This window comes from Grammomys surdaster, unplaced genomic scaffold (assembly GCF_004785775.1).
Source record: "Grammomys surdaster isolate TR1022 unplaced genomic scaffold, NIH_TR_1.0 67, whole genome shotgun sequence".
Classification (NCBI taxonomy): Eukaryota; Metazoa; Chordata; class Mammalia; order Rodentia; family Muridae; genus Grammomys; species Grammomys surdaster.
The window spans coordinates 7,714,473-7,732,664 of record NW_021604569.1 but is presented as its reverse complement, the minus strand read 5'-3'; the positions used below and the strand labels follow the sequence as shown (position 1 = coordinate 7,732,664).

At 43.1% G+C, this 18,192-nt stretch overlaps 1 protein-coding gene across 1 annotated transcript; it reads left to right on the top strand.

Moving 5' to 3' along the window:
• Positions 1 to 8,584: 8,584 nt before the first annotated feature.
• Positions 8,585 to 10,831, top strand: Tmem17 (transmembrane protein 17). The gene is made up of 3 exons (XM_028778522.1): positions 8,585 to 8,912; positions 9,043 to 9,156; positions 9,914 to 10,831. The coding sequence occupies exons 1-3, from the start codon at positions 8,817 to 8,819 to the stop codon at positions 10,190 to 10,192; spliced, it is 489 nt and encodes a 162-aa protein (XP_028634355.1). The 5' UTR covers positions 8,585 to 8,816; the 3' UTR covers positions 10,193 to 10,831.
• Positions 10,832 to 18,192: the final 7,361 nt, after the last annotated feature.

Sequence of the window (18,192 nt, the reverse complement as noted above, 5' to 3'; positions counted from 1 at the left end):
TCTGGGGCATTCTTTCTACAACAGGCTGCCAGGCCACACTGCCATCACTATCTGTTCTGAAAAGAATAAACTTTTTTGGAGATCCCTAGCATATAGAGGCTGAAGCCAGGCCATCTGTGCTCCAGGAACTTAGCCAACCACAAAAGGGCGGAACCAAGAATGCAGGTCATCTGGTTCTTAGGCTCTGGGCTCTGGGTCCAAGGACTGGCTGGCCACATGATAGATGATAAAAAAAGATTAAATTCTTGAAAAAAATAAGTACGCAGGGTGTGTTTCCCACATGATCGAATGGGCTGGGGACCTTCCACTGTTTTTATGATACTGTCTGCTGATGTTTTTGTGATTCCCCCTCACCCCCTGGTTTGTGCCCCCCTGGTTTATGTTTTTTTTTCCTTTAAATACCCTTCTCCCTCTGACCTTGAGGTTGATACTTCTCTTGTGAGTCTTGACCTCAGCCTGCTGATATCCCGAAATAAATCCTTTTGCAGTTTGCAGCAAGTTCAGTCTCTTGCGAGTTTCTGGGTGGTCATAATCTCCCGTGACTTGAGTGAGGGTCTCCCCTCGGGGGGGGGGGTCTTTCAGTTCAACCTAGTGATGGAAAAGAGCTCTTAAAATCTTCAGTTCTTTCTCTTTTCAAAATTTATGTTAGTAATGTCAAAAATAACATGCGGGTATATTAAACTTTTCTATGATTATTGTGTATAATTTTGGGATTATTTAATTAAGGATAAAAACACTTTTTAAGAATTATTTATTTTTCTGTCTGCATAGATGTCTGTGTACCGCATGTAAACCATGCCTAGTGCTGTCAGATGCCAGAAGAGGCTGTCATATTCCCTGGGGCTGAACTTAGCCAGTTGTGAGTAGCCATATGTGCGGTAAAAATTTAACCTAGGTCCTATAGAAGAGTAGCTAGGTCTCTTAACCTCTGCACTGTCTCTCCAACCCCAAGACAGAAACAATTTCAAGGCTATTTCTACATAGCACTAATTTCTTATCTCTATGGGGCTGTCCCAAGTACAGTCCAGTCAGCAGTATATCTGGCCTTGAACTTCATCATCCCCTCTATAAAAATTTTGGTTCCCTTAAGAGATGAAAAATGATTCTTGTTTACATTTATTTTTAGTGTCTATACTTCACCTACATTCAATTTATGGATTGTGTATTTGACAGAATGAATTTACCCAGGAGCTGGCTAAGTCTTTGAACTATGGGCCAGAAGCTGTGTGGAGGGTGGTGGGGGTAGTGATTGGGACTTTCCTTTCCTTTATTCATTAACTACTTATCCATCTCTGACTCTAAACCAAACACCATAAGATGAAAGACTTCAAAGAGTGGTAGGTGAGAGACAGACACACAGACATACAATTACAGAATAGACAGCCCAGTGCTGTGGCTAGAGCAGGTGGGAGATCGCAAGAGCCTCCAAGTAGCCTTAGGGAGGTCCTGAGAGCCTTTATAAAGATGCTGGGGCCTGTCCTCCACCCTGGTCTGAAGCAAAATTCCACCAGCACTTCCTAGCCATCTCTGACTAGAAGTTACAGAGGACTCTAGTCAGAGGAACTGTGTAGCTGGCCTTTGCTACTTTGTGGGTTTTTCTTTCTCCCACTCTATCTCCCCCACATCCACTTCACTCACTTGTTGTGGATTGCCCTGGTGCTGTTTGCATTTTGATGATGAGGGATACCCGAATCTAATTTCTTTCTTCCTTGAACACAACTACTACCAAACTGCAATCAACCCCAATGAAAGACCAACAAACCTTCCACCCTGCCTCTCAGAGACCTAGTGTTTATAAACCTGTAGCAATAAATTATTAATCCTCTCTAAATTTCCAGCAGGAGCACAAGCCTCTTCTACACTCACCCAGATGTTTTGGATACACAAATGAAAGACACACACACAGAGCCTTATTTTTAATATGCCTTAAACAGCGCAATAGCTGGGCACTTCCAAACCTCCCTGTGGCTAACACACTTTCCCCTCTGATGTTCCTGAATTATTATTTTGTGAAATCTGTATGCCATCTCTGCTACCCCAGACCCAATCGGGGAAGTGGCCCCTCAGACTGCTTCACTGACTCTTACAGGGCTAGGTGCTTCCTCTCCTGCTCCCTCAAGTCTGATCTCTCCTGGTCCTCTGTCATGGTGATTCTAAAAAACCTTCTCTCCCCTGCTTCCTTACCTGGGAAATCAAAAGTCCTGCCTGTGTCCCTGCCAAGCTATTGGCTGCTGGCAACTTTATTTCACCAATCAGAGCCAGCTGGGGGCAGGGACCCTCAGCACAGAGGTGGTTCCTCTGTGATTTCGGGAGCCAAATTAACACAAAGAGCATTAGAACCAATCTATAACATATACCCTCTGAAAATTCCCAGCATTCCAAACGCCACACAATTTCAGAATCTATCTGCAACTGGAAAGACTATGCCTCTGCTAGAGCACGAGGCAAATCCTAGTCAGGGGCTGTGAAGCAGCCCTTATCCCACCCCTGGGATTAAGTTGAAAACATATTCTTATATGTTTTAAAAATAAACCAAAATTATTCCAGAATTCTCATTATAAAACTATAGCTTTGTGCCTAGTTTAACTCCATGTGTCTCACTGAGCTAAATGTCTTAATAAACATTTTTTGAATTACTTTTAAAGCCTAACTACAAAGCCATTTCCTTCCATTTCTTCCTCTTGACATTCATATATGTGGATTTTCCTTTTGATTGTGTGACCTGAAGCTTCTTGGAAAAAAAAAATACCTTTATTAAAGACTCTGAACGTCTCTGGTTGTTGTTTAGAACGTTGCAGATCAAAAGCCAAAACTATCTTAGGCTACCTTTAGTGCTCTTGATATCTGTTTACCACTTGCCTCTGTGTCTGATCATTACATTCAGGAAAATCCTTTGGAATCTGTTAGGTTAGCCGATTGTGGGCTTTCACCAACCCACCAACCCAAAAGCTAAGAATGTCTTCATATAGCCTTTGAGACCTGTGGCAGAGATGTCCCTGCTTTGCTGTAACCTGCCTACCTGACGTCCCCACTAATGTATTTAGTAGATGCATTGATTTATGACTGTTTTGCATTCTCTAATAACACAAATTCATATTGCCACTTTGATGATAGAACATATTATTAGGACAACCTGAATCTATGTTTCCAGGCTATGGGCACTCCTAGTTAGTGCAAAATAATTTTTTTTCTCACTCCCTTCAGAATGAGAACTGTGTTTTATGAAGAGAATTGTAAAAATGTTACTGCTTGCCATGCTCTTGATTTTTAAAATTGGATTTATTGATTTTACGTGCACTTAGCCTGCATTTTTGTTTGTACACCACGTCTGCTTGATGCCCTCAGAGGTCAGAAAGAGGTTTCTGATGGAGTTACAGGTGGTTGTGAGCTACCATGTGGGTAAAGGGAAATGAACTTGGGCCCTCTGCAAGAGCAATGAGTGCTGGTAGCCACTGAGAGAGATATCTTTAGGCTCACCACTCTTTACCAGAAAGATTAAAAGGAAGTGTGGAATAGAAGTGTTGGTAAAGCTCATGGAGTGACAGGGATGCTCAAATGTAGCTGGAGGTGGGAGAGTTTAATGAAGCCTCTTTGGGAAAGTGTGGCAGAACCCAATTAAAGTGGTCTTACATACCACTTGACTCAGCACTTCCCTGGTACACACTCAACATAAACATGTATGTTATACTCGACACAAACGTGTATGTTATATTCAACATAAACATGCATGTTACACTCAACATAAACATGTTTACCAACAAGCATTTTCACCAAGAACAGCACCTGTCATAACTGCTAAGTAGAAATTACACAAGAACTTATCAACATAGACAAACTTGGTGTGATCATAAAAAGAAAGAAGATTCATAAAGATGTTGGCAGCAAAGTCAGATTTTCTTTTTAAACTTTAATGTGCAATTAGCTTACAATAATGTATAAAATAGGCCACTATTTCATAAGCAACTGAGAAAGGGTAGCTCCTGGAGATACTGACCTGGGTCCTAATATATCTGATTGTGCTTTTCTTTATATGTCTATTACACGTAATGGTTTGTTTTGGTTTTTGAGGGTTTTGCAATGTAGCTAACCTCAAACAAACTGGAGGTCTCCTATCTCTGCCTTCTGAGTGCTAAGATGACATGTCTTAAGAGAAATCAAGGAAAGGCTAATTTTTTTTAGTTTTTAAATCACCAGAAACAACTGCTCTCAATACTTTATGTCCCTGTCTTCTGAAGCAGGTACCTAACCTAGCCTTACTCCAGATTTTATGTACCCATAGAAAAGAAACTACTGGGTCAAGGGCCTCCTTTACCAATTTTACAGAGGAATTGCCATGGTGTGGGAGCTCCTTGGGGCTCAGTCCAGGTCCGAATGGCTTATTAGTAGTGATCATCTTAAGACAGCCCGGCTTTAAAGCAAGACCGAGGAACCCGCCATTTTCAGCAGCACTAGGCCACGTCCAGCTGAGGACCCAGTGGCCGCTGCTCGCTTCTCCAAGGGGAAGCCTCTGGAGGAGTCCGTTCCGCGCGCTCCAGAGGATTCCGTTCCGCGAGCGGGGCAGCCCAGGCTCCAGGTCCCTAGCGGCCCGCACAGCCCGGTTGCCAAGGGAACCGCCGCCGCGCGCCGCTGCGCCCGCCGACCAGCCGGTGTGTGAGAGGCCCAGGCGGGCGCAGGCCAGACATGGAGCTGCCGGACCCTGTTCGTCAGCGCCTCAGCAACCTCAGCCTCACTATGTTCGGCGACTCCAGCCGCACCGGGCCAGAGTCCAATGAGGCGGCGGGTGAGTGGCGCGGGCGCAGGCCCACGCGAGGGTGTGGCTCGCGGGCGGGCGGCCACACGGGCCGTGCCCGGGTGAAAGATGGCGGCTCCGGCTTCAGTCAGGGCACTGTCCCCGGGAAGGGGATCGCGGCCCTGCGGCGGACCCGGGAGACCACGAGCTTCAGCTGCGCAGCTACTACACCGGGTGATGCGCTCGCCGAGCGGATTGGGATGCGGAGCAGGAACGCCTTCTTCCCCATGTTGGTCCCCGCTGCGTCCCTGCGTGACAGCCCGCTCGCCGGCCAGGGTGGGGAAGAGCCTTCCCGACTCCCACCCCGCACAAAACCGAGCTGTGTCCAAACCCCTGCTAGCAAAGCAAGCTTGTTCCTCTCCAGCCAGCCCTCCTGAGGGTATAAAACACTGTGTCTGTGTGTGTGTGGGATGTGGGTGTGTGTGTGTGTGTGCGTGTGTGTGCCAGCCCTCCCGAGGGTATAAAACAGTGAGTGTGTGTGTGTCCCTGATTGAATGAGTCTTTTTAAACCACTGGCTACTAAACTGGCAGCTGCCAAAGTGACTGCCTGTTCCTTCTTTCTCCCTGTATGAAAAGCTCTCCCTCAATGTAATAACGAAATATCACCGACTTGACCCCAGTTTCTGCCTCCTCAGTCAGGACGACAGCATAAAATGGTTTTCACCTTTGAACTCAAGGAAGTGGAAATCCTTTCTCCGGCTTGGTTTGGGCTTTTATTTTTATTTCTTAAAGCGGGCATTGAAAAGCAAAGCCACCTCCAGCCATTGCGTTTTGTCATCTTGGTCATTTGTGTAATTTAGGCCATGTGGAGAAAAACCTGAAAAATTAAGATTTCATGTTTATGATCCGAAGTGTGAGCATAACCATGCACTAAAATAGAATAATACAAAGTCTCTGGAGAGTGACTGAAAAAAAAAATGGAGTGATATTTCTTCTGTAGTTCTCTAGGCTACAAGAGCCTCAGCAGCCTAGATAGTAGCCATGGTGTGGACAGCAATAAAACTATGTAAAGACATCGACACTGGAATTTCATATGGTTCTCATGTGTCACAGAATATTGTTTTCCCAAACATGAGAAAAGCTGTTCAAGTTCACTGTCTCTACCAAGAAAGGCAATTAATTGGTCAGTAAAATTTGTCTGACCAATTATATAATGCTTTAATTTTATCTCATTACAGAACTCAACTGGAACTTTGTAAAATATAATGAACTTACACCTTGTGCCTTGTGGTTGCTTTTCATTTTGGTCTGATATTTCAGTTGCATAAATTTGGTTTGTTGAAGTATGGACATGACACTACATAAATAAAAAACCCTAGCATTCTGAACAGCCACTCTGCATGAGCTATATCCCCATAGCTTTTAAAACAAACACAAAATTTATTTGGCTACAGTGCAATCAAGAAATGCCTGGGCTATCCTGAAATTTGCTATGTAGTCCAGACTGGTTTTGAACTTGAAATATTTCTGCCTCAGTCTCTTTGCAAAAAATTTGACTACGGTTTCAACTCTAAAAGTATCAACATAACCAGTGTGCAATTATATTCCTGTATTCTTCTTGGTGAATCTGGCTGTAAGAAATTTATAGTGCCATCACAGCCACAATGGATCAAGAATTGTACTGTTGCCAAAAATAAAATAATACTAATGAAAAAATCCTAGTGGGTTTTCTTTAGAGCTAATAAATTTTAAAAATTTATTCCTAGCCCAGAGGTGGTGTTGTTGCATGCCTTTACTCCAAGCATTCAGGGGCAGAGGCCAGCCTAGTCTTCAGAGCAAGTTCCAAGACAGCCAAGGCTCCACAAAGAAACCCTACCTCAGGGAAAAAAAAAAAAAAATTCATTCCTTTATTTGGGATCATTTAAGAAATCAAAGCAAGAAAAAGCAGATCACAATAATCAGCCTTGCCCTTAAAATTTAAGTTTGCTTCTAGAGACCATGATTTTTTTTATTAATTTATTTTTATTTTATGTGCATTGGCATTTATGCTTGTGTTACAGACAGTTGTAAGCCACCATGTGGGTGCTGAGGATGGAACCCAGATCCTCTGGAAGAGCAGTCAGTGCTTTTAATCACTGAGCCATCTCTCCAGCTCCCTGCCCCTATGATTGTTTTAAAAGTATTAAATGTCAATTTTAAAAAATAAAACTATGCAGAGAAGAAACACTTTCAAGAAATTTGTTATTATCTTTATAAATTCTTACATTTAGAACAACCAATTTAAAATAAGAATGTAGTTACATTTATAATGTATTTTTTAGGGCTCAATTTTTATAATCAAATTCTTGTTGAAGGACCTTTTCCCTTATACAGAAGCAAAAGGTGGTAGGTAATTAGTCTGGTAGATGGAACATGTTTGTCATAAATGGCTATGTGTATGACAGCATGCTTTTGAAAATGTGTTCTTTCTGCTTATACATGCTTGGTGTTAACTGTAGAAAGCAAAATTCTGAACAGGAAATGTAAGCAAAAATCTGTCCTTACACTGAGACAGCGTTGTCTACATATACAAGGAAAGGGTGCTGTTTGTTGAGTGCCCACCAAGTGTGACTGGCACATTGGTAAGAGTAGAGACCCTTGCAACAGCCTGTGAAGAGTCATCATTCCAGAGATGATTAGGTGAATGCCCAGAAAGATGTAATAATGTATCCCAACTCTGGCACCTGGAGTCTCTTATCTTCTGTCTTACTTAGGGTTTCTATTGTTATGAAGACACACTATGACCACAGCAACTCTTATAAAGGAAAACATTTAATTGGGGCTGGCTTACAGGTTCAGAGGTTTAGTCCATTATCTTCATGGCAGGAAGCATGGCAGACATGGTGCTGGAAAAGTAGCTGAGATTTCTACATCCAGATTGGCAGGCAACAGTGGACCTGGCTTGAGCATCTGAAACCCCAAAGCCCAACTCAAATGACACATTTCCTCCTAATAAGGCCACACCTCTTAATCGTAACTCTCCCTCGGAGCTACTTTCATTCAAACCATCATAGCTTCTAAAGTTCATGGTCTCTTCAGAACATCACACTGCATCTTAGAGGAAAAGAATATGATTCTTTTTTTTTTTTTTATTTTGTGTGTATGAACGTGTTTCTGGCACCAGATCTCCTGGAACTGGAGTTAGGGTGGTCATGAGCCACTATGTAGGTGCTGGGAATTGAACCCAGTCTTCTGCAAGAACAGCAAGTACTCTTGACCACTGAACCATCTCTCCAACCCTAACCAACACTTCTTATACACAGTTCAGAGAGGCAGATACCTAGAGGGGAAAGGTTTCTACTGGAGTCGGGCAACAGAATCAAGGAGGGGCTTATAGGGAACGGCACTAGATTGAGTATTAAGGAGTGTGTAGGATTAGGATTTGCTGAAAGGGGGATTTTTTTTGAGATTATTATATAAGAACTAGCCTATAAGAGGTTTGTTTTTATTCATTCATTTTACAGCTTATTATAGAAACCCTACAAAGGAGACAGTGATAACCATCTGTTGAATAAAATTTCATATTTGCATTCCTGTTTTGGATTATTTTTTTTAAAAAAACAGGTCACATATGTAGCTTTGACGAGCCTCACAAATCACTCTTTCCCTGCCTCAACCTCTGAGTGTGTGGATTACAAGAGTACACTACCATCCCAGATGGTAGTCCTTTTCTCTCGCTCTCTCTCTCTTTTTCCTAATATGTAGCCCAGGCTGGCCCCAAACTCACAGTGATCCACTGTCTTCCAAATGCTGTGATTTAAGAAAGATCATGTCCAGTGTAATGGTCCACATTTAATCCAAACCACCTGTTTGCAAAAATATCAGCAGACTGTAGAGACAAACAACTGAAGAGCTTTTGTGAAACATGCCTCCAGTAGCTAATGTTTGAAGTAAAAGTTATTCAGATAAATGTACTTTATACTGTTAGTAACTATAAATAGGCCTAAGATTTTGTTGAACCAATGTTAATGCTCAGGAATATGGCAGCTTCTAGGGCACCGGCAGGGTTAGAACCGTGTTCCTTTCCATTGCCCCTGCAGATAATGAAATGGTCTCCAGCCTAGCCTTGCAGATGTCACTTTATTTTAACTCTTACTTTTTCCCACTGTGGTGGGTGAGCTGCATCGTGATGCTGCACCTGAAGGTGAGTCTCCATCACTCCCACTGCTCTCTTCTGACGCCTTTACCTTCCCAGTGGAATTCTCAAAGCCCCTTCCACCCAGGTCCGAGTCACTCCACAGATTTTACAAGGATGTTTTGCCTTTTCTTTTTAGTATCCGGTCTTGCCCGATTACTACAAATTCATTGTGATTACTGTCGTCATCCTCATAACCTTGATTGAAGTGATCCGGTTGTACCTGGGCTGCATGGGTAACCTGCAGGAGAAGGTGGGTTCCTCCCTTCCTTTCAGGGCTACGATAAAGAGGATTAAGGTTTCCGTACAAGTAATGCAGTGGCTGGTGTGAAGTGCTACCAACCCGGGTCTAAGCTCAAATGTGAAGACTTTAGTCACTGCTTAATCTTTTGAGCTCTAGTTCCTCTATATACCAGACAAGGAAAATAAGACTTGACATGTTTATTGAGATAAAGGGCAATGATCCTATGAAGTATCTGAACATAGTGAACTCTTAATGATCTGTGCATGTATAAAGTTATAATAACGAATCATCATCCTGCCGAAGTGTTTACAGTTTCTAAAGAGGTTAAATAATTCCTGTGGTTTGCTAGGCCCTTCATAACAGGCCCCACCCAGCACATCTTATTGTTTTTCTTGGTATTTCTTAAGCTATGCTTAAGAAATCCATGCTAGGTTGCTGTGTTGATTCCTAGTCCTGCCGGAGCGTCCAGGTAGGAGAGCTCCCTCTGTGTACAGCTTGAAGCCTCCCTCTCACTTGACTTCTGCGGTAGTCAGTCTGGACCTTTAGATGTAGTGGTTCATCGTTCAGCGGTGTGAGTAGCTTTACACTGAATCAGTTTTGTCATCTAGATAGTAGATTTCTCTGAGGACAAGGACTATGGCATGCTCCTGAACTGCTCACAGAGCCTATAACGTAGTTTCTCTGTAGTGCTAAGTATCTGTCTGACTGTATAACAAAAACAAAACCATATTCTACTGATCTTATAACTCTCGATGTGTCGCTGCAGGTTCCTGAGCTGGCCGGCTTTTGGCTACTGAGCCTTCTACTACAGTTGCCTTTAATCCTTTTCTTGCTCCTTAATGAAGGCCTAAGGAATCTGCCCTTGGAGAAAGCAATACATATCATCTTCACTGTCTTCCTTACTTTCCAAGTCATCTCAGCATTTCTGACCCTGAAGAAAATGGTCAACCAGCTGGCAGCCCGTTTCCACCTCCAGGACTTCGATCAGCTGTCTGCAAGCAGTGCGGCTGTGAGGAGGGTGAGGCAATGCACGGAAGAGCTCTGACCACGTGCCGACCGTGTGCTGTCTGTATGCCGACCATGTGCTGACCATGTGCTGACCACGTGCTGACCAGTGGACATCAGAAAGATGATGCAAGAGGACCAGGAAGTGAGAGAGTGACAGGACATCTGAGTCAGGCCTGAGAAAGGGCACACAAGTGCTGGGTGTGTACTCTAGCACGGAAACCCCCATGGAGGCAATGCCAAGGCTCACCCACCTGTATCAACCCTACAGCTGAGGGGATGTTTCTGATGTTGGCTTTGTTTCTTTGTTGGTTTCTTCATGAGTCTGTTGGCAGTTGCAATGCCACCTTTTTTGTAACGTTTCCAGTTATAATCTGTGACAAGAAATGTGTGGCACTTCAGACGAAATCAGGTTTGTTCAGTGGAATCTCACCGAATGTGTCAACACCCTCCAGGACATGCCCTGACCCAGGAGGAGTCAGCCAATATGAAATTAACTCCGTGGTACTCTTGTGAACTTTTTGTTTCATTTTGCTTTTGTTTTGGCATTTCTATCTCATTATTGGGGAGTAAAAAGGTTTGGGAAGGAGTTGAGAAGGGGGAAATATGAAAAGTAGTATGATGAAAATAATTAATAAAAAAAAGAAATGTGTAACATTTCTTTTAAACTTGTCAGGTATCTAACTGGCTACTCTGGGTTTCCTGCATCATATGGAAATGCTTGATCAATAGGATGCTTGTGCTTTAAGTGGCATTTTTAACCAAGACCAAAGTTTTGGGTGTACTAGCACTCAGTTCCAACTGTCTTCTCAGTTATCTTGCAGTGAAAGAGGCAGGCACATTGTGGTGTTTAAGGAATATTTGTTACAAAAAAATTTAAGTTTTATAAAACCATGTTTAGTATTTGTGGTGGTGGCATATAAGCTGTTTTGCCATAAATCATAAGATATTCAGATTAAGCTGTCAGTAGCATCTCATGCTTGTCTGTGCAGTTCTGTCAGGGAGGAGAGGTATTTTACTCTTGTCAGTCTCTGCAGATCTTTTCAGCAGGACGTGATCAAGAGAGGAACCAACACCAACCTCTGTGCAATCAGGTTTGCTTCACAGGGGACTCAGAAGTGGACAATTCGGGTCCTCCTCCTGCAGTACTTAGTCACACACTCCTTACAGGTACCCACAGCAAGGCAGGCAAGCATAAATCTGAGTTTTATGCAGCTCCTAAAGGAGATATATCAATCGTAAGGCTCAGCCAAGCCTCTATCAGCCAGATCAAGTCTATGATGATGTACTTGTAGAGGTTTAGATTCCATGGAGTCAATTTGTTGTTTTATAAAGCCCATGAGTCTATTAAAAAGAAAAGGCCCTAATGATAGTAATACTAACAGACCATCCACTGGTCCAAGAAAAGGGAGAAGATAAGGCAGGATCCCATTCCAAGCACTCCACATGGGGTTGTTAAAAAGCTCTTGATGCCTCTCTTCCAGTTCCTCCTGATGCTTTTGGATCTGGTCTCCAATGATTCCAGATTTGTTTGTGTAAAAGCAGCACTTTTCCTGTAAAACTAAGCAGATACCTCCTTTATCTGTTGATAGTAAATCAAGACCACATTTGTTTTGGAGGACTACTGCCATGGAGTCTACCTGATCTTGTAGGTCTCTGACAGACTGATAAACCATGTTGACATCTATCAATTGTTGGGACAATTTATTGTAAGTGTCCACAGCCATTGGCAAGTGCCCCAGATATTCTAAGTCCAATTAAGGGGAATAAATTGAATGGCCCTTTTATGTCTGGGAGAAAATGTATCAAAACTGGGCAAAGAGATGGGTTGATCCCCAGGAATGACTTCAACATCTGGTAAGAGTACTGCAGGAAAGCAAGACCCAGTCCAATTCACAGGGAGAAAAGGATATGCCATATTATTTCCACACACTAAAACTTTACTCTGCTCAAACATAGAATCAGAAATATTAACAAAATAGCTGCAAGAGGCAAATGTTGCCAGGCCAAGATCCGTATCAAAGGAATTATTTTTAAAAGGGCTAAAGAAACATGTAGACACATTAAAGCCAGTTGGTAGCACCTTAAAGGGTCTTAAATAACTGCAATTATCTTGTGAATAGGAAATCATGGAATCATTGAATAAGGGGACCACCAAGGGCCAGGAGGTTCCAAATTCGAGCCACAACCAGCAATCGCTGGCTAGGGAGGGATTAGTAGAGTTTAGGGCAGCATGTGTGGCAGCAAGGATTTCAGTGGTTTGGAGGTCTATATCAATGCCTCTTGATTTTGGTAACAAGATTGTAGCCAACAAGCTGGTATACCCAGCAGCACAAGATAAGAGGCTTACGCATACTTTGGACTTGGGCCAAGTACCTGAGTGCTGGAGGACCAACGTCCACCAAAGGTGTTTAGCTGTGATTTATGGGGTCTGGCAGTGAAATAGGGTATGCCATTTTTAGTGCACTCGGTGAATGTGGTATAACAGCTGGTGTCCATCTGATCTATAAAGGAGCAGTTCCTGAGACAATGACCATCTGGTGAAATGGGCAGGGGTTTTGGTTTGGGCACACAGACCCACTTTGGTATACCCCTTCTGTTTGGGATCTGTGGAATGCCAAAAGGCAGTATTATCTCTACAGTCAATGGACTGGGTGTTGCTTGGGGGAGAAAGCCTACTGCCTCCTCTGCAGTCACAGGAGTTACTATACAGTGCAACCAGAAGTTGATGTCTATCAATCGGCTGGTCAAAGCCTCCTTCATCCTTTATCATCATCAATAGCAATTCGAGGAGAATCAGTGCCTTCATTCTCTTTTGGTGTTTCTGTAAGAGAAAAGGAAAAGATCTCAGGGAGACTTTTCCCTGGATTGCCAATTATCATCAGGGGTCTCGGTAGGGAAATCTGTCTTTGAAGGAGCATCTATTTGTTTTACTAATCTTTCTGGCAGCCATCTAGCCTCGCCTTCTTTGGTATCAAACAGACATATCGATCCTTGGCCCCATATGAGTACTGGGTCCGGGCCATTCCATTTAAAGGTAAGAGGGCCCTTCCACATAACTGTGGCATAATTTTTATTAGTCTCAGAGTGCCAGGGGCAATCAGCAGCAGATTTGCCATGAGCATCCAGATTTAGAAAATTGAGAACAAACAAGGTATGATGGGGAATATTTTTAGGGGACCCCTTCTGGGGGTACAACTCCCCTTCTTTAACTTATGAGTATTTTGATAGTCTGGTGGGCATGTTCAACAGTGCCTTGTCCCTGGGGATTACAGGGAATGCCAGTAATATGTCTGATTTGTAATTGGTGGCAAAACTCCTGAAAATTTTTCCAGGTGTAGCCAGTACCATTATCAGTCTTAATAATTTTAGGCTTACCCATGACAAACAGACAATTTAAAACATGGGCTATAACATTTTTTGGAAGCCTCTCCAGTATATAAAGTAGCAAAAATAAATCCACTAAAGGTGTCTATGGTCACATGAAGATATTTAAGATTGCCAAATTCAGGAAGATATGTGACATCCATTTGCCATATTTCACTTGGAACCAAACTTCTGGAATTAATGCCCAGGTGGGGAGTGGGCAAAAGTGTGACACAGGCAGGGCATTGCTTAACAATTTGGCATGCCTGTTCACGAGTAATCTTAAAAACTAGGCAAAGAGTCTGGGCATTTAAATGATGTAGGGCATGGCTTTTGGGGGCTTGTTCTACAGAACCTATCAAGACTGGGAAGGTCAAGTGGGTGGCAGCATTTGCACAGACATTTCCTCTAGAAAAGGGGCCAGGAAGATTGGAATGGGCACAGAGATGTCCAATAAAGAAGAAGTGGCATCTAGAGGCAATCAACTTTCGAAGCTGAAGAAAAAGAGGGGCTGGATTCATGGAGGGTCTAACATAAGGGACCATCTCAAGAATGGGAACAGAATGAGCAATATGGGCACTATTAGTATACAAATTAAAGGGGTGATCTATCAATAATTGAAAAACCTTTATTACTGGAAAAAGTTCTACAAGTTGGGCCAATTTAAAGAGGGAACAAATAGAAGTAGCCTGTTTATAACACAAGCCTCTATTCCATTAGAGGAGCCATCAGTAAACACCAATCAAGCGTTTGGTATTGGTTGAGGGAAGGTAAATTTTGGAAAAATGAAAGGATGAATTTTAGCAAATTGAAGCAATTTATCAGCAGGATAATGATTATCAATTATTCCCAAAAAGGAGGAGCAAACTATGTGCCACTAATCTGTGGTTTGCATGAGCCAATCTAGTTGATTTTTAGAATACGGCATAATTATTTTATCAGGATCTTTACCAAAAAACTGGCAATTCTGTTCGCATCCCAAAAGAATAAGTTTAGCAGCCAAGGAGGTATAAGGGGCAAGTACTTTAGGATGGGAAGCTGAGAGGTAGATCCAGAGGAGAGAGCCATGCTGCCAAAACACTCCAGTAGGTGTATGAGAAGTGGTACAAACAACAAACAAAAGGGGCTCCTCATAGGAGACAAAGGTAACCCCCTGATTTTAAATGGCTAATTAAACAACACGTAAAGCATCAATTGCTGCAGGAGTTAGGGAGCAACAGGAGGGATCAGGATTTCCCTTGAGGGTATCAAAAAGAGGTTTAAGTTCTCCAATGGTAAGTTTAAGATAAGGCATAATTCAATTGATGTCTCCCAAGAGTTTTTGAAAGTCATTTAGGGTTCTTAAATGACCCGTTTTTTAACTGAGTCTTTTGAGTAACAATCTTTTGGTGATACAATTTAAAACCCAAATAAAAATAGGTATCTGTTAACTGAATTTTGTCAGGTGCAATCTGGAGACTATTTTTCTGTCAATTTCTGTGAAAGTTCTTGGCAGCAATGAAGCAGCTGAGGGCCATTGGACCCAGCTAAAAGAATATCATCCATATAATGTATAATGTAAATACAGGGCCAAAGTATTCTAAAGGGATCGACAATCTGGGCCATGAAATTTTGACATAGGGTTGGGCTATTGGCCATGCCCTGAGGCAGGACTTTCCATTGGAAATGTGGCATAGGCCCTTTAAAATTGATCACCAGTAAACTGAACACAAAACATTCCTTATCTTTTGGATGTAGGGGGATGGTGAAAAAGCAGTCTTTACGATCTATCACTATCTTATAAAATCCAGGAGGAATGGCCACAGGGGTGGGCAGTCCAGGTTGTAAGGCCCCCATAGTGAGCATAGTTTTAATCTCCACTTGCCAGATTTTTTTTCTTAATGACAAAAATAGGTGTGTTCCAAGGGGAGGTAGTGGGTTCAATATGGCCGGCAGCAAGTTGTTCCTGTACTAACCCTGTTGCTGCAGCTAATTTTTCTGAAGTTAATGGCCATTGATCAACCCACATAGCTTCATCAGATTTCCATGTAGTTTTGTCTGCATGGGGTACAGGGATGTCAACAGCTGTTAGTGTAAATTTTTTGCACCTAGCCCTAAGCTGTCTAATTTTTCAACCACTGGGAGAGGTTCTTTTACCCCTTGTGAATGTTTTCCTAGCCCCTGTCCAGGTCAAAATCCTTGTTTTAACATTTGATGAGTAACTGTCTCATTGGGGCTACACATAATACGATTTAATTGGGCAAGTATATCTCTGCCCTATAGATTGACAGGTAGACCCAGCATGACATAGGGCTGTACAGTACCATGGTTGCCCTCTTCATATGTCCGTATAAGGACCTTAGAACTTTGTTGAGGGTTGGAAGTTTGTCCAATGCCTTTCATATGTGCTAAAGAAGTCGTTGAGGAGCCAGGAGAGAGGCCAGTCCTTATCAGATATTACCATGGCATTGGCTCCAATATCTATAAGACCTTCAAAAATCTTTCCCTCTAATTTTAATTTAAGAAGAGGTCTATCTTGGGTAATTTGTTGGACCCAATAAGCATCAGATGAACCAAGGTTATTAGAACCCCTAGACTCTCAAAGGAATTTTTGGTTAGGATGTTTAAGGGGAACCAAAAGCAATTGAACAATTTTCTGTCCTGATTTCACAGTCAAAGGACCAGAGGTGGATGAGTCCAAGATCTTAATTTCACCTGTATAACCATTATCAATCACTCCAGGGGAAATAGTTAAACCCTCAAGAGTGAAGCTGGCATGCCAAAGGAGAAATCCAAAGGTATTAGGGGACAAGGGGCCAAAGACCCCAGTATGTAGAACTTGTGTCTCCATCTCAGGTGTCAATATTGTATTGGTGGAGGAACAGAAGTCCAATCCTGTGCTGCCTGCAGTTGCTTGGTGGAGGGAGGCAACACCTCAGTCTGAGGAGTTAATGTTTGAGGGACAAACCTGACAGCCCCAGGGTTTTGTCTCGGGTTTGGGGCCAGGGGCTGGCCCCTCTGGAAGTTTCCCTGCCTCAGAGGCAAGGCATTACCTTGTACATCTGTCTTGGAACAGCACTCTGAAGCCCAATGCTTCTCTCGCTTACATCGGGGACACAAGGAGGCAGGGCGGGTGTACGTTCTGCTTTAGGGACTTTGTACTCCCTAGAGAAATGCCCTGGCTGTTTGCTATTAAAGCAAGTTCTTGGGTGGCAGCCCTGGGTAAAGTCTTTAAGGGCAGTTCCAATGGCAAGTCCCATCGCATGAGATGAACCAATGCCTGCGCACAGTTTTATATAATCAGAAATTTCGCCACCACTATGATGGGGACATACGGATAGTCTGACAGGCAGGGTTTGCATTTTCGAATGCGAGGTGTTTGAGAAAGGTGCTTTTGTTTCCATCGCCTCCGAGAAGCCTTTCAGCCACCCCAGTATGGTGGCTGATGATGCTGCTGTAGGACTTGTCAGGACCCTGGTGGACTTTGGATAGAGAACTGGTCGCTGATCCCTTGGGAAGGAGTCGTTTCCAGGCCTTAAGACTCACATTTTGAATTTGGGCTAGAAGGCCAGGAGGGAACTGAGCTTCGTTTTCGTTAGTATCATAAGGGCTCTTTCTCAAAAGCTTATCTTTGGTCCATTTCTTTGAAGTTTTACTTTCAGAAATGTGAAGCGCTATTTCTCTGCAGTTTTCAACAAAATAGGTCTTCCAAAGAACATAATCTCTTCCTGCCAGGGTGGCACATGCCATAAAATACCAATCATTGGGGACAAGCCACCCATCACTCAAATTTTCAATTAAGGATATGGTAAAGGGGGGCATAGGGCTGTAATTTGTCATTGCCATTTTTAGGTCTTTTACACGTTTAAACCCTAGACGGTGATATTGTTGATCTTTAACCTCTTCCTTTTCTCCCTCTGAATCTCCCAAAACCTCATTTTCATTATCAGAGGCTTCGTTGCCAGAAGGGTTATTTTCCTCATCATTAGACAAGTTACCTTCTCTACCTGTCCCTTCAGAGGGGATAGATATCTTAATTTTGGTAACAGGGGAAGCCTGTAGAGTTTTCTGAGGTTTCTGTTTTCTTTTTAGCTTGGAGGAAGTAAGCTGTAGGGAGGAGAGGTGGGGTGGAGGGGAGGATTGGTAAGTTTCTAAATGTTCCCTTCTTTTATGTAACAATTCTTTAAGGGAAGCCATCTCTTGACAGAGTTTGGCTTTTGCTTTTTCTGTAGAGTCTGAGATATCTAAATCAAGAACGGGGGTGCAAAATGGGGGAGCAATGGCATAAGGAGGTGGTCCGGGAAAAAAGGAGCACAGGGGCGGCTGGTCAGGATTATATTTGGCTGCCTCCACTTCTAGAGATGATGCCTCTTTGGGAGCGAGACCATCATCAGGCCCATTCTTGGCCAGGGGTTTTAGGGTGGCAAAAGAAGGATAGTGGTTAGTAGAGGGATTTTATGGGTGCTGCCTCAGATGTAGCAGACTGGGGAGGGGGGAGTGCAGGGGACTCTGAATCTGGCATGGGGATAGAAACAGATTCACAAACAGAAGGTGGTCAGGCCTGTCTTTGTAGGACTTTTTCTCCCTCTTTTACCATCTCCTGAGTGTCTGGCCATTGTTTAGAGACCTTAAGTATATCATTCACCAGGCTCCAATAGGAAAAGACCTGAACAGGAACTCTCTCAGACCAAAGGT